Raw genomic sequence first — 21,225 nt, forward strand, 5'->3', positions numbered from 1 at the left:
TTGAACAATGTTAGGACAATGAACAGACTTTTTTTTGAAAATAACCTCTTATTCAGTGAAGTAACTTAAATCACTAACGGGAAAATTCTTATCTCGGTAATATAAGGATATGCTTTTAAGCAATCTAATATGCGGTGCACCATTTGTTAAACCTTCATAGGGTTCTTTATAGTTATTTGCCAAGTTATGTAAGTTTTATACTTAAAACACTTCAATTAGCAAGACGTTTAGTCAAAAGGTAAATGCCATGGGTTAAAATTGCTGCAATGCCATATCTGATTTGGTCAAAGTTGTACACAAATTGCTGCAATGCCATATCTGATTTGGTCAAAGTTGTACACAAATTGCTGCAAGGCCATATCTTATTTGGTCAAAGTGGTACCAAAAGTCCTTCCTCAATATCTTAAGGGTAGTGCTAAGGACATTAGTGATTGCTTAATACTTTGTTTACCTGGGAAAGTTCATTTCGTGTATCGGTGCTATAAAGTGCATCGAGAAGAGTGCCAATACAATTAAATGATAACGTTCACATATTAAACGTAAGGGTTACTATACATGAGGCCCCTGCTTGAAGATAATAACGATATTTAAGGTATTGGTAAAAAAAATCTACAAATTGATGACATGTTACTTAGAGCTAAGACTCTCCTAAACATGTTTAAAAGATCGAGGGGGTAAACGAAGCAAAAAAGATAACGATTGCATTTATGTTATTCAGGCTATTTTAATCATAAGTGTATTGATAAAGCAATACGAAGTATCAACAATCGTTTAACATCACTCTTTTAAAGCTTGAAGCAAGTTGTAAGGACGTCAAACATGGCACTCTGATAGCAATTCATTCACTTTCTATCGTACTCTGATTAATATCATCAAATACATAGGTAGTTATCCAAATTATTTGAAACACATATTGTCACACTCTACAAACATAGAAAAATATAAACAGCATCAGATATTAGAAAATAAATATAAATCTTTATCAAACACATTAATGAAAAGCACGTTTTTCTTACACTGTATGAACTGGAAATGCGTTTCTCACCTTGACTTTATGTGTTTATATTAAGCTTCAAGCGCTTTCTGAAATTATACTCGTGAACAAAAAGAAATCTTATATCCACACACCTGCTCATACATTTAACGTGTTACTCAATATTACATCAATGAATAGGAAAAGCAGTGCTAGTACTATTCGCTTATTCAATGTTGACATTGTCTGCATTTTTATCAATCACAATAGGTTGTGGTTCATTTATCAGCCGATGCAAATAATGCACAACGTCACCGTCAAACATATGACCTAAAAACAAAGCATTCAAAATGTTACAATCTAGCTTAATTTTAAAGGATTAAGAGTGTTAATCAGGTACATCGGGTACATTTTTGTAACAATTTTTTAGTTGGTTATTGCCATGCCTTACTTTTCTATCTCAAAAAGCAATATCGGTATGAACCGCTTTGTGCAACCATTACATATTAAAAGTAATTCAGGAATTTATATATAAGACTAAGACGAATTCTAAAATCGTATTTACGGGAATATAATACTTTTCATTATTTCGAATTTAAGGCATTTCAAGCATTCGTCATACCAGTGTTATACACATTCCGAATGACAACCACATCATCTTAAGTAGGTATTTATGGAAAGAAGTTTTCATCTCACTGTAGCAGCCCTGAAATACAAATATGAAACAAAAAAGACAAAAATGCAGGTTTTCAATAAAGAAGCTCAAAGTCAATATATAAATATGAATATACGAATGTTTAGCTTTAGAACTCATGTTTTCGTAAAGTAGGAACATGGAAGGAAAGGCAACTCGTGATCGCAAACATCGTGATGGTACAAAATCATAAGTGAAACACACATATCTTTCGTTTTCAAACTTCGATTCGTTTATTAACGCTTTGATACCTATAATAACAGTCATGTTGGCATACCAAAAACCCATTTTATTAACAAATCTTAGCAGGTAAGACTTTAATGCATACGCCCCGCAATACATGTTTAGAAATCAAAGGATGCAAATAATTTAATTTATACATTTCAGATGTATTTAAGCATTTTTTTATACAGCTACACTGGTTTTTATGAAATGTAGTAGTTATGCTCTTTGCTCAGAGGAAGATATTGTTTATATGCATATAACATGTGTGATCCGCATGACACAAATCTGCCTGGTACTTTTTTATAACGTTAACAAAGCTGTGTGATATTCTAATGGTTGAAGTTAAGTCATATTAATAAGACTTAACAGTTCAATTCTAAATTTCGACAAAAATAAATCAGACTCTGCAACACAAACATTTTCACACCACAGTTTGTTCTTACATTTCTTCAACAGAAAGAAATAAAGAACAACAAAGCATTTCCAAACATTAATAATAAATATATTAATGCTCATGTCTTCATGTAAAAAGGGGCTACTTTTTTGTTCGCCCTCCTATGCAAATCTCAAGAGTTTAATGACATGTCAAAATTAAAGCGTTATATAAATAGAGAAAGAACATGTAAAAATAAACAATACAACTACTAAAACACAAAATAGTAATATATTTATGAAAACATTCCAATGTTCTTTGAATTGAAAAATCGATTAATTAGTTATTTTTATGTCAAAATGTCTGTCTTTTTTTTATCGGTCAATGTTGATAAAAGAAATTGTGTTTGAGAAGTTTCTATAGAATTCTTTTTTAAACAAAAGGACTTTAACAATAAACAAACATACATATGCAAAAAATAAACCGATAGGCGATTCTCTGTAATTGTTTAGTATGTTGCGTCATCCACAAATAGTGATTATTTGTTTTCTTCGCCTGATTAAATAATTAAACATGTATTTCTGTATTAGTTTGGATAAAATGTAACCCTCTGATAGAGCTTTTATGCATACAATTGTTAACGAGGAAGGCGAGCATCCTTGTCTTGTGCACCTTTCGATATTACCACATATATCAGTATATTTAAGTTTAACACATTTTATAAAACATTCTTAATAATCTTTTTGTACTATACATGAGTACATAACAGAATGATCAAGTGAATCGAATGCTTTTGAGAAGTACGCAAATAATATAATACCTGATTTATTTGTGTTATTGATAATTAATATTACTCCGTTATTGTATTTTACATTTTCACTGGCGATAACAGCATAAACTTATTTTGAAGGTTGCTTATTCCGATCGAAAATATCATTCAAATAAACTACAATGGTATTTTCACGTTAAGTTCTCATTTAAAATCTTAAAGGAGGCAATTAACATTAAAGTAGGCAAGGCATCTTTCTGCAAAAAAAAAATCACTAGGAAAATATGTATTGTACCACTGTGTTTAAAAATGATCCATTATTGACTTGTTTGTGTTGCAACAGATCCGCTTCATCTTGGCACATCGTTTCGTTGAACGGTTGAGCATGTGTATCTTGGCGTTGGCAACACGAAACCGGAACGTATCTCTGCAAATTAAACGTTGTGCACTTCTGACTTTCATACTTAGAGACAGTGTATATACTGTGTATGTATTTATGTCCATGAGATAATGTCCAATTATAGCCACTGTTAAAAATGATTAATACTTATTCCGTAATTTCTTATTGAAACTTCATCAAAAACAACGCCACTAATAGTGTATATAAAATAGTGTATATAAATAACAATAAATTCTGTTCTCACCATGAAATCATTTTCTCCTCTAAAATTGCAAAATTTTATTCACCAAATGCTTGTACTCGTTAGTCGATAGGCATTTCTACCTGTGACCGTATTTTTAAAATATTTCCAAAACACCGTTTAAAATTTGTTAACGTACCCCTGTGATGAATTTTACATCTGCGTAGTCCTTTGGTCCAAGGACGCCACAACAGGACAACTTAAACATAAAACACAAAAATTGCAAAGCTATGTGTCATATCAAAGTGTCACCTCTCCCTGGTACATTATCGCCAGTTTTGACTTTTAGATGATTTAACCGATGAAAAAAAGTACTCTTTGATTAAGCTAGCGTTACGGAAGACAACGGATATAATCATTTAAGAAGCTGTTTCTATTTATCTAAAGAATTCACAAAATATGTAGAATTTAAGATTATTGCAAAGCTGACCTCAAACTGAATCTTGTCCCAAGCCTTTGCTACCATGCCCTTTCCATCAATATAATCTTCCTTCAATGACTTGTTCAACGTAATTTCTAGTCTATCGTCAAACTATGCAAAATAAAACATGCGAACACGCACTACCTACACCGGTATGCCTTTGTATAAAGCGGACCATCCACAATCAATATAATTGTCAATTTTATTGTCAATAATGAAGATTGACAATAAAATTGATAGTGAATGGATGATATTGAAGATTGAGTCAATGTATTGAAGAAAATCAGAGATCTCAAATATTTATTGACCGATTGTCAATTCTATTGACGAGTGTTTTGCACCCTTCAATAATATTTAATCAATATTTATACATTTCTATATGTAGTCTCGTCAACTTTCCATACAGTCAACATGGCTAAAGGGCAAAACATATTCTGTCAATATTATTGAGTCAGTGAAATTGACAATTATATTGTGTGTGGATGGGCCGCTTAAAGGGCAAAAATTATTCATTCAATATTATTGAGACAATAAAATTGACAATGATATTGTGTGTGGATGGGCCGCTTAATGTGCAATTACAATAACATTCACTTGACAATGGTTTATTTCTCTCTGGAATAACAGTTTTATTTCCAGGATGGTGGATATGTGGATTGCATGACAAATGCTTGTATTAGCCAATAATTAAACACAAACAAACCTGTACCAGGCACAATTTTTAACTAACTCGTGAATTGATAATTTTTCAGGTGTTTTTCACCGATTGCACAAACACTACTGGTAATATAAACATTTGCAAACTGCTAGTCATGATTCAAAAAGCATTAAAGCTAATATGTCGTTACACAAGTAGGCATTAATTTGAAAGTGAAACAATATAAACTGTTTGTGCGAATTTGGTATTATTTCATTAAATTATGGATATATTAAACATTATTTGTAGGTTTTCAATAAGTAACACTGTAACTTATTTCTCACATTTATAAAATATATGTAACTGCATTATAGCGGATAGGAACACTGATTTCTCTTTTCATAATGTTTCTTGAATTGTTTTGTTGCTATATTTCACAAAGATGCGTTTCCTTTAATAAAAAGCTGTTCTCTTTAACCGATAACTCATGCAGGTTTAATTCGATTACGATTTAGGTTTTTTTCATGTGTATTTGTAGTGTGATTTTGTCCTGTATATAATTGTAAGGACAATTAATATACATGAAGGTCTTTAAGTAACTATTTCAAAGATTGTCAAGAAGTTCGATTGCATGTTTCAATATGTGACCTCAAACTAAATAAAGTGAGAACCCTATCTATAAGTCATTTATTTTTCAGTCTATTTGAATCACGCAGAAATTATTTTACAATTTTAAACAGAACAAATACATTAAATTATTATTTCAACAATTTACATAATTAGTATTCGATCAGTTTTTTATATAATCATTAAGCGATCATGTACATGCAATAGCATTTTGTTTAACAGTTTGTGGTTATATAATTTTATTTGTGATTGTCTGGTTAATGTCTGTACCAAACAAAGTTGCTCAAGCTTCTCATTTCGGAAGCGGTAATATTATACGAGACACTTTAAAATTACATTTTGTTCAGGTAGCAAAGATTTAAATGATATTTAAATTTACCTGACAATCATATGTTGCTGATAGGAACCCAAAGATAAGATATACCACGCACATCAGTATTATACTTGCAGTGGACTGTAAAAAATATGAAACTGAATTACATAGAGGATATTTGTTGGATCCGGTGGATTATCGATTTTAATTCACGAGTGATCATAGAAAATAATATTTTCACGAGTGGCGCAGCCACGAGTGAAAATATATGTTTTCTATGATCACGAGTGAATTAAAGTCGATAATCCACCGAATCCAACAAATTTTCTTTTTATTTAATGCATTTTTCACAGTTTATAAACATTGTTCAAGAGTTTAACTAACGAATTTTCCTGGGATAATGACGTCATTTCGTCAAAAAAATGACGTCATTTCACAGTAAACAATGAAAATTATCGATAATTCTCACTGATAATTTTCACTGTTTGAAACAGTGAAATTATCAGTTTTAATTCACTGATATTTCTCTATAAACCACCGGAAAGCATTAAATAAAATCGAAACATTATTATCGTCGCATCAGATGAAGTTAATAAAGAATGACTTCATATAATTGGCATAGATCCTTTTAATGCACGATCTTCTTCAAATTAACAAAAACTATATATATATATATACATATATATATATATATATATATATATATATATATATATATATATATATATATAGCAAAAAAAAACATACACAGTTCACTCACACAAACAGACATATATTATAAATAAAAAAAAAACGTGTGTACATTTTGTATTATCTCTGTCCTATACCATTTGATAAAATCGTGTACTTTTAAATTACATACCACCCATGCTGTTATTTCCGGAAAAAAATTGCAAAGGATCGCACTAACAAATATGACAATTGGCACAATTATGCCGCAACAAAGGATGCCGATTGCAACAGCTCCGATATGAGTTTCCATGTCATAGATTCCTAAAAGATCTTGAATTGTCTTAACTGTGTTCTTCTGCAAAAACACCCATATTGCAAGTGCCTGAAAAGAAATTGATACAGTATCTATACATGAGCACTAGGATTGTTTAAACCATAGACATACCTAGATGCCACAACGCCTATAGTCATAATGCAAGTGAACTGCCTCAGAGCTTCAAACGCTTTCGTCGATAATAAACATAAAGTTAAAAGATTGATTGTCTGAATTAAAATATTAAAAATATATTCAAGTAAATAATGTGTTTTGTCGTTATATTTATTTTGAAACTGCATATTACATTAATTGTATTATTTTTTATACAATGTGCAATAACTACATCATATTTAGCTAGATAACAGACGGACGCATTGGTCAGATTAGAAATTAGACAATCATAGATATGCCATTTAATTACTGAGCTATAAGACAAGGTTAAGCATTCAATAAACACAAGTGTAAATATTTATGTCCTAGACAATGTGTTTCTTTGTAATATTGAAACACTATAAGTAATGGTGGTGTGTTGTACATGGAAATTGTCGTTTTTATTAAGGAAATATGATCTCTTTTCCACTAAAGAACTTCTTAAATGCATGAACAAGGTTAATGTTGAGAGGATTCGTTTTAACTTTATTAAATGGGATGTTACAATATTTTTCCATATTAAACATAATTCGATTTCTTCAAAAAAGATACAATTATAAGAATAACGTTTTAACAATGATAGCTTAACAAGCAAAACTCATTAATATAAAAATGAAAGTAATATTTCAGCTTGGAGTTGATGCTAAAATATGTTTAAGGTGCATTAAAAGTTAATGCGCAATTGTCATTTCGTCATTCATCTGTCATAATTCTCGGTTAATTTTTAATCATTTTAAACATTTTATATTAGTAGATGTTTCTGTGCTTCACATTCAGTGCACATGAAAAGGAATTTCTCTCCTGATTGAGTTCCAGGTGTTTGATTGTTTTCAACATTAAGTAATTATAACATCATTTTTTAAACAAGGACAACATTAAAACAACAGCTCCGTGATTATCCTTGAAAATACTTAGCTCAGAAATATAATACTTAAGATCCCAGTGATACAATTTGTACCAACTTTGAGACTTCTAGATGATGCTACATAACAAAAATGAAAGTCATCGACATTTAAATTTCAAACAATTAGTTTTTTTTACTTTATGATTCGATGTAACACTGTTGACTCTTGTAGCGCGGCTAGTTACGATCCCGGGCGTATAAGTTGAACAGTGTTTCTATAGGGCATCAAAATTATATCAAATACCAAATATGGAAGCCATGGACACAAATAATCTTGTAAGGTTTTTCCCTATATTTTGTAAAGGACATGTAGATGATGTTATATACCAAATTCGAAAGAATTGTTTCTGTTCACAAGATGAAAAAATACTTATTTCCATATTTCTTATTCCCTGTGGCGTTGTCACTTTTAAAAACAGAGGTATGATTTGATAAAAAAAACTGTGTAGATGCTTCTGCATATCACATTTGCAAGCCTAGGAAATTGCAGCGTCCGATAAGAAGCTTTTAAATTCTATCCCAAATTAATTCTTTACAATACTTTTATTCCCTTGGCAAGGATAATTCGTATACAGGGGCACAATTTATCACATATTGCATGCCACATTCCAAAAATGAAAGTATCGGCCTTTGCAGTTTCAGATAACATTTTAGAGAAAATTTCGCAGTATAAAACTTCGTAAAACAGGTAACGCCAGGGACATATAATTGAATACATAGACCACACTGTAATGCCAAAATATGTAACCTCTTGTCTATTAGGTTACAGTATAATTATAAATATTACATGTCTGACAGGGTGACAGTAAATTTGTCAACTTGAGGAAATACTGTCAACCGAGGCGAAGCAATTGACAAACTAGAATGATCAGACGAATGTTTATAAAGGACACCCCAAGGAAGATTATTGTGAAGTTGTGTTGAATGCTGCCTAATGGGTCAATAGCAGATGTCTTCTTATAACAAAGTTGACAATAACGAGGAGGTACTAACGGATTCTAACACGCATGGGCAACGGGCATCATGGTTTCCCGAGTGCTCACCATGTGCACGCTGCACACACGTGAGATTAAAACTGGTCAAGTTTAAATTTGAATTCAATAACCTATGACAAGCTGATTTTGTAATAACTGTCCTTTTATGCAACCAAGTAATACTTTATACAATGCATTTAAATGTTATTTTCATAATTTATAAATTATAACCTTCACATTATTTTTATCGGCTGTACATAAGCATAACATGTAAGCAACTCACTCATATTAATTAATGAAATCATGGGTATACGCAGTAAGTGATAATTATTTATGTTGCAAATTATTCCATTGACTGTAAAGGCATTATTTAAAGGGCAACTTCACAGCCCAGATAGAATGAATTCAAATACGTCATGCAGAATATCATGTCATTACTATTTTTGAATTTTATATAATTTTTTGAAAGGTTGACAACATTTTCAACGCTAAGAACTTTAAATAAAATCAAACTCGACCCTTATACGATTTTGAAAATAACTATGTAAATCAAAATAACAATTAACTTCTTTCATTAAGCGAAATTCAATCAGCAATCCATTTACTTCATTTATGTCGGTAGCACATTAAACAACTAATGAAACAACAATACACTAATGTATTGCATGTGTATGCTATGTTTAAAACGAAACATTCCATACATGGTTCAATAATAACCGAAGAAGAGTTAGATTTAAAACGTGTGAACACAGTTTGGAAACATGTTATTTTCATTGTCCTATAGTCTTCTTGTAAATATTTGTATATTGCTTTAGATCTTCTCAATAAAACGTGTATTATTCATTCATAAAATAGTGGTTACATGATAGAAACTCTTTTGTTTTGTGGGAAACCTGTTTTCGTGTTCAACGGCTAGGAAAGTTATTTCATATTCGTTAATTTCAGTAACGTGCTATCTGACGCAATAAAACAACCCCTTCTGGTTATAACACGACAAAAAGCTGTTTATGAATTATGTACTTTTTAAAAACATGTTTGCGTGTTGCCTTATTTGTTCGTTTTGTTTTCTTAATTAATTGTTTTACAATAAAAGCTTTGTTTTTAGAAATTTCTGATACTCAATGATTCGGGCTCGGCAAATACATCACACAATTAACCCGTTAAAAAAACGATCGGAACAAAGCAGTCATTAAATATACCATTTATTTTCCATACATGAACACGTTTCTATGGGATATTAACATTCTGAGTGCATGTGAGACGGGATTCACAAATTATTACAAATCTAAATAAATAATCATGCACATGCTACGTTTACATACCAGAATAGCGCAATTGAACGTTATAATCACTGCTATTTGCTGAAAATGTAAAAGATACCTTTTAATTCAGTAATCAATCACAAACATAAATAAATCAATTGTTTAGCATCTTTTCAACCAGTGTCACTTTTGGTATACATTGTTGAAGAATTTAGCATTACTATGCAAAAGCTTATATTTCATACAATGTAAGACAGAATAAACCGTTTGGTATATATATAAGTTTAAGCTAGTTATGGATGTCATTACCTGGTGTTTACATTATAAAACAGAATACCAAGTATGTTTAATTTTCATAAACATGACATATTTTTCCGTAATGATTGATCATGTGTGCATTAAGCCGTGTATTTAAAATTCAAATGTATGTAAGCAGGAGATCCGCATCAATTGCATTTACGAGCATTAGTTTGGCCCATAAGAAAATGCGGATCGATATGGTCACAGGGTATATAATACAAGAACATAGTATCTGAGATTTTTTCCAGTCAGTTTCGCATCAATATATTCTATTCCAACATAATTGTTCGTACAGCATGACAAATACAAACGGTTTGTACTTATTGAATACTTGACAATTTAAAAATGAGCTAGTCGAACATAAACCATACATTATGTTCTATTTTGTTCAGTTTGAAAAGAAAATGCCCTAGAAAAAAACACTCACATACTGAAGTTTGTAATTAAAATGTATTCGATAAAGTGACTTATTTCTAAACATCTTTTCAAGGCCGCCGATGCATGATTCTAGTCTCTTGACTCAAATAATATGTTTAACTTCATACCCTTGAACCTGTTTCAACAAAACACTATAAAAACACGTACTAATAAGTATCAAAAATCCGATCTGTAAATCCAAAAGCAATGCCATTAAAATTTAAGTTTACTTACTATTATAACTTTTTTATCCATCAATTTTCTCCGTTTATTTAAACCGACAAATCTGCTGTTGACTTAGATTGTATTCGTGTACTGAAATGACGATGGCAGTTTATAAGCGACCTTTAACGGTTTGCAACGAGAGATAAAACGTCCGCGATACGAGTACATGTTATGTTAATCAATGCTACTTTATTACAAGGCTCTACACGTAATATATCTGCCAGCAAGTCGTGAAGAAGATAATCTTTATCTAAATTTTATCGGCGTATATGACAGCTAAGATAAAAAACACATTTTAAGGTGAACATGAAATCATTTTCTGCGTTTTGTATTATTAAAACGTCATAAAAAAACGCTTAATGTAAAATATCAATACAATATGACTAATATGCTCAATACGGTTTTTTGAATCCGAATACAGAAAGAATGTAGAGGAGTAAATCAAGTATCGCCTACATTAGAAGTAGTTTTTATATTATAATTACTATTCTCTTACAAGTCTCATGACAACAAAGGACTCAAATTTAAAAGGAAATCCAAAGGTATTTTATCAACTTCAAACAATACTAACGAGTCAACACCGTTTTGTGAATAAGTATCTACTTTTTTAAATAAAAAAAACACTTCAAAACATCCAAACAATATTGATTGACTTTTACTTTTTACTATCGGACTAGAGTTTGCGTGAGATTTTGCAGAATGCCGTTTTAGTTTGTCTACATGTTTCTTATATTAGTATAATAATTTAAATAGCTAAATGCATATTTTGTTCGCGTAAATGTGTCTGTGCAGTGACTTTAATATTGATGAATGTCAACACCGTTTCAATTTAAGTACCGGTTTGTCTACTTAAATATATTCTATGTATATAGACTCTGGCTATGCTACCGCCAATCGGTGACATTCCCCACCCAGCAAGGCATTCGGTGGCGGATAAAGGATCGCCTCTTTATATAAGAGCTAGATGTAAGATAAAGCATTCCTTCTGGACAAATTAAAGGGGCCTTTTCACGTTTTGGTAAATTGACACAATTGAAAAAAGTTGTTTCAGATTCGCAAATTTTCGATTAAATTATGATATTTGTGAGGAAACAGTAATACTGAACATTTACCATGCTCTAATATAGACATTATATGCATCTTTTGAAAATTTAAAAACCTTAAAATTATAAAGCGTTGCAACGCGAAACGATTGAATAATTTGGAGAGTTCTGTTGCTGTCGCTATATTTTGATGATTGCTTATATATAGTATAAAATACATATAACATTATATGCGGAAGAATTGTCGAGGCGTCTAATTCGGAGACTTTTTACGCCAGGACTCCAGGGGTCAGTGCTTCGAGCCCTGCTGAGGGTTACTTTTTATTCTAGATTTTTTACTGGAGCGTTTCAGAGCAAATGTTTACATTTATCAATAGAAAGGATTTAATGACAAACTTCAAAACATGCCAAAATCTGTGAAAAGGCCCCTTTAAAAGCTCTGGACCAACTGACGGTGTTCGGGGAAATGAAAGGTTGTCGTTATAAGCCTCCATGAAACCTATCGATATTAACAATATGCATCACGACACATTGACCATGCGATCAAGAGGTGTGGTATAATCTTGAGCCAAAGGGTATTGTTCGCTGCAAACACTCTCTCCCTGTGCATTTAAGCTCAGTAAAAGGTAACGCGGTCAGAAACCCTAAGTACTAAAGATGGGGATACAAGTCGGGTCCCATACTGGACTCTAGCAATCCATTGTGCCGACCAACATAACCAAACACTTGACACTTGGAGTTTTAGACAATGTGAATGGTGCTCGCCCCGGAAGCCCTACCAGGCTCCATCAGGCAGGTGTTGTGCAGAGCTCCGACCTCACCTAGATTAACCGGTCAACAAGCTACTGATTGTCATTTTAAAAAGTCATGTGGAGTAAGGGGCGGTTCAGGAGAGCTCAAGGACGAAATACCATCACGATCAGAGAGAAAGAGAACCCAAGTCTCAATATCATGCATTGGAATGATTGCCGAGTAAGAAACAAAAATACAGAGCAAAAGAATATTCTTTTAAAATATTGACAGCATCTGCTGCATGCAGGCGCGACACATAGTAAAACGGAAGCCCTTCAAGATCAGAGAGTAACAGTTGTTAAAAAGCAAGGGCGAAAGAAGTAATGAGGTAGAACTCTGGTCGCAATCAGTCTGAACGAAGAAAACTACGAGAAGAAGAAAGAATGCATCCTCTCTTGGGATAGTTCCAAGAATAAAGGACTAGAGCTGTTTAACTAATACGATCCGAACGAGAAGATGCTTTCCCTTAAACTTTATTAGTTTTCGTATCGATTTAGAATCGAGGAGCCAGCCCAAGAGTTGGGGCACATGACATTGCTTAAAGAGCAAAAGGGATAGAAGCGTGGGAAGACGGGAAACATATTATATCAGCGACCCATTGACAAGCGCACATTCTGCCTCCGCCGCTGGCAGTCTATCATCCCAGAACTGATACTGTGAACAAAGGATGTGGATATAAATACTATTAGACCTGTTTGGCCACAGGGTTAGAAAGAAACAATTGAGCAGTTCCCTTTTCCTCTCTGTGACACTACCAACTTAACTTCGTATTCGCCCCAAAATGGAAAATGGAAATTAGCCATATTGACGCAAGACATAGAAGATAGAAACATAAAAAACTTAATGCATAACACAAAGATTATCAATGCTGCTAAAGAAACAATATCTCAACAGGTCGGGAAAAAGTTCTCCCCACGCCTTGAATGCTGAGAGAAATAGGGATCAGAAGATAACCATTGAAGAAAAATGTATAACTTTTTACAGAGAGGACAACCGCAAATGCCCTGGCAAAATCATTAACATAGAACAGCCCACCACATTAAGGGCACACGAAAGAGAGGTCGGCACAAAAAAGAGAGAGTATTTGCACAGACCAAACGGCGCAAAAAGCCATTACAAACGATCTTACACTAGAAGAAATTACGTGAAATTAATTGGTACAGAGCGCAAATTGAAAAGTTAGAATTAAACTTGACAACATCAAAAAGATGGCTATAAGACGATTGGGAGCTAACAAAAGAATTATAAGACGGTGTTTCACGGTAAGAATTACCTAGGATACAGCTCCAACTCCTTACTGACGGATGCCTATATAACCAGAAGATTCGGGGCAGATTTCTTCAGAAAAGCAAGGACTTCAAATCCATGAAGCACCTGACGAGGGCCATATTTCGAAAAGGGTACTTGATGCAAAGTAGAGTGAACAGCCTCAGAGTTTGAAGGCTGAAAAGATGTAGTTATATAACAGAAAAGTAAACAATTGTGTGGAAGCATGAGAATTACTTTCCAGCAGAGAAAGAGCCCCTGTGCCACACTGACGAAGCAAAAAACACAATTAAAGATCAAAGAGAAAGTTTTAAAATTAAACACACATCAATTAAACTAATGATATGCTTAATTTGATTTTAAATTAACATGGAGTGTCTTAAAATAAATTATATGTATGGCCGATATAAAGCTCAAATTCTGCACTAAAACTACATCTAGAGTCAAATCGTAAATCGAGTCATTTCTGTCGTCAGTTATAAAACGAAAGTACGGTTTATATTTAAATGCATTATTTTTCTCTTTCCGGGATAGTGTTTTAGTATTTTGATGCTGCATTTACAAATATAATTGTATATGAAGTGAAATCACCAGAAATAAAGAACGGTTGCTATAGACACCAATAAACTGTTAGATGCCCATAATTTTTAAGTGTATGTCTTATTTACTATCTGGGTATCCTGTTTTAATAGTTTAGCATCGTTGTCTGCATTGGTGTACTACCATTGTCGTCTGAATTGATTAACTTCCTTGTTTGCCTAACTTGGTTGTCTATTTACATTTTCCGGCCTGTCTGTCTTTATTGTCTGTCCTGGTTTACGATCTTCGTTTCCTTTATTGGATGACTATCCTGGTTGTCTCCCATATATATCTTGATTGACTATCTTGCTCGACAATAACGGTTTTCTTCCTTGGTTTACCATCTTACTTGACTATCTGTGCTGTCTTTCTTACTGGTCTATCTTAGTTGTCAGTTTGTTGTTGACTATGTTGCTTAACTGTATTATTTGCAAAGCTGGGTTTCTGTAAAGACTGACTATCTTCGCAGGCTGTCCTGGCTGGCAATATTTAGCTGAATGAATTAGTTGTGCGTCAATGATTTTTGGTGCCTAACTTGGTTCTTTTTTCTGTTTTTAACTTGGTTTTTTTCCGGCACGATTTTAGGTCTTTTTTGTCTTTGTCGATCATATTTTTGTCTGACCAGTTTTTCGATCATACACATAATTTCTTAAAATAATATTATTGGCATCTAACAGTATATAGCAACCGTTGTTTATGTTTGGTGTTATCACTTCATATACACTTAAATTTGATAATGCAGCATCGACCTACTAAACCAATAGCCCGGAAAGAGAAAAATTATCCATTAGAATATCAACCGTACTTTCGTTTTGACAACTGACGACAGAATTGATTCGATGTGAGTCTTAATGTAGTTTTCATGCAGATTCGTTCAAACGACACAAAGACACACTTTTGTTTTTCGGATCATTTCGGCTAAAAGGAGTGCGTGAGTCCTGTAAAATATCGAAAATAATATATATTTTTTTTATAAACAACTGGTTGCAAGATGAGTTGTAGATAATTGGTCAGTTAGCACATTTGTACTTATTCTTTTGACCTATTAATTCATTTCAGCTCAATTCAACAGTGAAACATGCCCATAATATCACTTTAATGTTCAGTCTGTGTTGACCAACTCCGTTTTTTATACTTGCTTGTCTATCATAATTTTTAAGCCTATTTTTCCGCCTTGTTTGTCTTTCATTATATGCAGTCGACCATGTGGAAGGTCTTAGTTTGCGATCTTGGCTGACTTCCCGGCTACCCAGCATTATGTTTTGTCATTATTGCCTTTCTTTCATGTATGTTGAGGCCTTCAATCGGGTAATAATTCATGGTTGTTTGTCTGCGTTGACGATCTTAGTATACTGACGTGGTTGTCTAGCTTGGTTAAACTCTTTTGGTTGTATCTTTTGGCTGTCTAGCTTGGTTGTTTGCGATTATTGTGTGCCTTGATTGATGTACTTGGATGTCTGTCTTTAATGACATTGTCAGTCATTTGTCTTCATTGTCGTTGCTAGCTGACTGCCTTTATTATATGCCTTTCTTGACTTTTTACTAAGTTGTCTGTCTCGGTGGTTTGTCTTCGATATATGTTGTTGAATACCTTTCAGTCTGTCTTCGTGTCCTTAAATTTCTTGTCTAAAAGTTCTTGTTTAATAACTTTCCGGTTGTCTATCATGGTGTTCTAATTTAATATGCTTTTATTGTTTGTATTGTATGTGTCAAATGTTTTTATTAAAAAAAACTCGGTTGACTTTATCGGTTAACGACTTTTGTATATGGGTTCGTGTTGGTAGCATTAAAGGGAGTATACACGATTTCGTCAAATATTTATGAATTTATATAAAATGTGTTAAAAAACGTAGTTAACATACATTTCAATATTAATTTAAATAAAAGTTAAGAAGAACATGTGTCGAAAGATGCGAAATAAGCCACATATTTAATTCTGATATCGAAAATGTCTGTACAGTCGAATTCGCCAGCATGTATATCATTCATGTACGATGTGAATCTAAATTTAGTTTTAGTGCAGATTCGTTCATACGACAAAAAGACACCGTTTTGTTTCCTTACAAATAAGAGTAATCTTGTCGGCATCGGCTCTAACCCGCCAGTTAAGAAATTTACTGAAGTAAACAATATTTGATTTCTAGTACCATATACAGATTGTTAATTTTTGTTATTTAGCAATCCTTGGCCATATTCATATGTTAGTTTAAGATTGCAAGAATTAGTGTTTGACATAGAAATCGTGCATATTTCTTTTAATTAATTGACTTATTATGATTGTATACATTGAATGACTTTTTAATGATCTGTCTTTATGGTGTACCTGTGTTAACTTTTTTGTTAACTCCTTTGTTTGTTTCTCTATGTTGTTTTCATCTCTTCCAATAGTCTTTGTTGCCCTTGATTATGTTTATTGGTTGTCTGCATTTGCTTTCCACCTTTTTCACTACCTAGGTTAATTTATTTTTAAATCTTGATCGTATGTCAGGGTTGCCTGTTTTGGTTGCCGGTCTTTGTTGTCTCCTGAATTTTCATTCTTTGTTGTCGGTTGTGGTTATCTGTTAGATTTGCCAGATTTGGTTGTTTGTATTTTTGTATCTATCATGGTTGTCTGTCTGGTTTTTCTGTCCAGGTTGTCTGTCTAGGTTAACTGTCTTGGTTGTCTGTTTAGGTTGTCTGTTAATTTGTCTTTCTAGGATGCTCACTTGTCTTCGTTGTCTTCCATTCGGTTCACTTCATTGGTTTCGTTTTTTCCAGTCTCGAGTGTGTTGGCTGTCGATCGTATTTCTTTACCGCGGCTGTCTGTCTTGATTTTTCTTCGTTGAGGGTATCAATCGACTAAATAAGTTTTATGTATTGGTTGTCAGCCTTATCTGACTGTTGTTGTTGCTTTACTTTTCTGTATGTCCTGATTGTCCTCCATGGGTCTCTGTCTTGTGTTTTCGTCGTCATTGAATTACTTAGTCGGCTGTCTAGGTCCGATTACTACTACGGTTGTCTGTTTGTTTTGATGTGTCTGTATTCTCTGTCTTAGATGTATGTTTATGTTGACTAAGTGCTTTTATGTTTGTACAGTCTGTCTTGTTTACATATCATGTTGTCTGTTTTCTTTCTCTGTCTTCGATTTGTGTCGGTGTTGTCTGTGTTAGTTGACTGATTCAAAGTAAAAATATGAATTAATAAATTTAGTTTTTTAAACATCCAAATACAAATGGATGAACATGATTTATTGTTTGGTTATCAGTTCAAGCTATCGTAAGCAGTTAATAACAAAACTAGTTATATCGCGAAACTAACTAACTTCTTTGTAAATATAATACTTCATTGTCTCTCTGTTCCTTCCAAAACACGGCACTGTCGATTTTAATGCTCAGCAACACTCTATGCACATCAGAACGTTGGTAACTTGTAGTAAAGTATTATTCTGCTTAACAAAAAATGTGACTTCAATCTACTTTACTAGTCATTGTGTTTTTCGATTACAAATGAAGAAAGTGTATCGGAAAGATCAGGCATGTTAATTCATGTGTTCCAATGGAAGTCAAGCACACTCTGCTGCGTAGGAGTTTATAAAGCTAAATAATTCGTTTAGTTTGAAACTACTATCGGTAATTCATTGTGCAGACGCTGACAAAATGTTTAAAAGTTCTTTTGAAACAACAAGCACACATTAAATTACTTTGTTATGATAGCACTTCATTCTTATTGTGAATATATATTTTAACATATATACCTCACACATTTACAATAGACAAATTAAGGAAAAAGGAAAATAGACACACACAAAAACATCGCGAAAGTTTAAGAAACGACATTGATTCGATAAAAAGTGAAAACAGCAAAATTATAATTTAAGAATGCTAAAATAAAGCAAAAATAATAATATGACAATATTGCAATGAATTAAATGTAGAACCGAATACAAGAGGATTCGAGTAAATGACAAAAAAAAATGTAAAATAGAAAATTCAGATAGCGACTTGACTTTTTAACATTGCACAAACTAATGTAGGAAATAATTTTCAATGTTTACAATAATAAGCACGACACGTCTGAAAATATTTCCATGATAGAGAAATTGTAACGTCTCTTATATTCAAAAAAACGGTGACGCATTTGACGCGACGAAGATGTCAATAAACCATCAACTCGGACTTAGAAGATTCAGTCATAGCTGAAGATGAAGAGCAATTTTTGATAACTTAATAATAAATCTGTTGCACTGGATGAAATATCCATTGAGGTCAATAAAGCAGTTATCACACCACATCTTAATATAATGTTGTTGTTGTTTTTTTCACTAATGCAATAAATCCAGAATTGTGGAATATATGATACATAGTTCTTATTTTACAGAGAAGAAAGCAAAGCAAAACATTACAGGGGCATAGATAATTAAGGTACTATTGCAGGGTAAAAATTAATTCCTCTTGTAAAGTAAATTATACTGGGTTTGTATAGATACACTAAATCTAAAGCATATTCATTTTGTTAATCACACATAATATTATTTAAAAATATACATTTGATAGAAATAAAATAGCGAACAGTCAGATAAAAAAGATCCGAGTGGGTATCGAACTTTAATGATCGTAATCTAATATTAACTAAAAAAAAATGCTAAAACAAGGCTTTTTGTATCATAACCTAAGAAATAAATTTGCTAGATTTTACTCTAAGTATGGGGATTTAATTTCAAAATATAATGTTTCTTTAAAATGGCATTTAAATAATGGAATCTCCCATCCATCCTTTTACGGAGATGTTTTGAAGCGTGTCCGCAAATTAAAATATGTTAAACCAAATGTTCATATTAAACTTTTCAATTTAATTAACTTGTTTTTATCAAAAGGATACGATGCTTATGTACTTAAAAACACGTGTTTGATGGTTTTCGATTCACTATATCTTTCTTCCCTTAAAATTTGGAATCATTAGTGATATTATAGGCATTTTTCACTGTTGAATAAAATTGTGTCGTATGAACAAAATCTGCATGAAAACTATATTATAGGCATTTTTCACTGTTGAATAAAATTGTGTCATTGTGTCGAATGAACAAATCTGCATGAAAACTACATTTGGACTCAAATCGTACATCTAATCATTTCTGTCTTCAGTTGTCAATACACCTATATACTGTTTGATTCCAATAATGTCGCTTTAAAGCGGGTATATACGATTTTTTATATGTGTTTAATTGTAATATATTGATAAAATATGTTACAATAACACAAAATAGGCAAGAAAAAGTATACATTAAAGCCGAATTTCATAAAATGCAGCAAAGGCAAATTAGCGCCCCGAGCCGATAGTGACGTACATATTTTCCTACAATAACCGAAGCATTCGTCTTTGCAGTAGGATAGGAGATTGTGTTCGTGTGTCGTATGAATAGATATCGTTGCAGGAATTCAAATAAACCGTTAAACTAAGTTTAGATGCACATCGTACATGTATGGTATACATGCTGGCGAATTCGGCTGTACAGCCGTTTTCAATTTCAGAATTAAATATCTGGCTTATTTCGCATTTTTCGACACATGTTCTTCTTAACTTTTATTTTAATTTATATTGAAATATATATATAATAAGTTTTTTGCACAGTTTATATAAAGTCATAAATATTTGACAAAATCGTATATACCCGCTTTAATGGAATTGCCATTTTTATTCATTTGCTTCTTAATATTAAATCACCTAAACTTGTTTTATTAGTAGCACAGCCCCATTAATATTTTTATTTAGGACTGCCCCTGGAATTTGTTCACGTCATTATGTCATTATGGATTTTTGTGACGTCATACGACCGACTTTCCCAGTTGTAATCTACATGCATAGGTCATTGGGTTTATAACGTTCCATTTTATTTATATTTTCGCTCTGATAGGCGTTTCTTGTTTGATTTATTTTTTTTTATTTTTTTAGCAGTCACATAAACAACCAAGCTATGTAATATGGAATTTTTACACCCATTATTGCTGCTTCTTCCTGTATTTGCGCGATGATTATCTGAGATATTAACTCCATGACGCTATATTCTCAAATCTTTTTCTATACAGAAGGAATGTAGTTGACAATTGTTAATAGTTTTATTTGATCGTTCGTCAAAAAGTTGTAACTCTGTTACTCTTGTATCTTCAATGCAATTGAGTAATTAAATAGTAATTAAATTGAATGCGTTTTAATTCCCTTTTATTATTGTTTAATTTGAGTAACAATGCTATGACGTTAAATTTTATTTACACTTAAATGCATTATGAATATTGCTGGGCCAAGTGTGAGGTTGAGCGCTCTATAACCAGGTTTAAACCCCAAATGCTTTGCATTGACCGTTCCAAGGCGGTGACCCCAGCTTTATTCATACTTTGTGTTTATGTTGGTTTGTATTGTGCTGTATTGTGCTGTTTTGTACTGTTTGGGCAATCGGTCACTTGCCTTAAATAAAGGACCAACTAATTGTTTTAATGAAAATTCAATACTGCTCCAGCAGCTGGAGTTTCACTTCTTTATATTGAAAGCCATACGAAGATTTAATTTAGACATCATGCTTGGTAAATAACTTTGTCTAGCATATGGTTATATTGAATTCTTACCATTTTGACAAGAAAATCTTAATATTAAAAAAGCAGGCTCCACATAGAAAAACGTA

General features: G+C 32.5%; 1 protein-coding gene and 1 long non-coding RNA gene across 7 annotated transcripts in view; both read right to left on the reverse strand.

Annotated features, from left to right (window-relative positions):
* The window catches only part of LOC127845663 (uncharacterized), a 67,566-nt gene that overhangs the window by 26,956 nt on the left and 19,385 nt on the right, over nucleotides 1–21,225 (reverse strand). The gene's annotated exons all lie outside the window — the stretch shown is intronic.
* Nucleotides 705–11,082, reverse strand: LOC127845618 (tetraspanin-17-like). 6 transcript variants are annotated; one of them, XM_052376647.1, is made up of 9 exons: nucleotides 10,903–11,079; nucleotides 10,012–10,050; nucleotides 6,584–6,727; nucleotides 5,740–5,814; nucleotides 4,106–4,207; nucleotides 3,815–3,874; nucleotides 3,330–3,461; nucleotides 1,596–1,679; nucleotides 705–1,303 (listed from the first exon to the last, which is right to left on the reverse strand). In XM_052376647.1, the coding sequence occupies exons 1-9, from the start codon at nucleotides 10,921–10,923 to the stop codon at nucleotides 1,259–1,261; spliced, it is 702 nt and encodes a 233-aa protein (XP_052232607.1). In that variant the 5' UTR covers nucleotides 10,924–11,079; the 3' UTR covers nucleotides 705–1,258. The 6 variants fall into 6 exon arrangements, with proteins under 6 accessions (XP_052232607.1, XP_052232594.1, XP_052232620.1 ...); XM_052376634.1 differs by having other exon boundaries at nucleotides 6,536–6,727; nucleotides 10,903–11,078; XM_052376660.1 differs by lacking the exon at nucleotides 4,106–4,207 and having other exon boundaries at nucleotides 10,903–11,082.

This window comes from Dreissena polymorpha, chromosome 1 (assembly GCF_020536995.1).
Source record: "Dreissena polymorpha isolate Duluth1 chromosome 1, UMN_Dpol_1.0, whole genome shotgun sequence".
NCBI classification, from domain to species: domain Eukaryota; kingdom Metazoa; phylum Mollusca; class Bivalvia; order Myida; family Dreissenidae; genus Dreissena; species Dreissena polymorpha.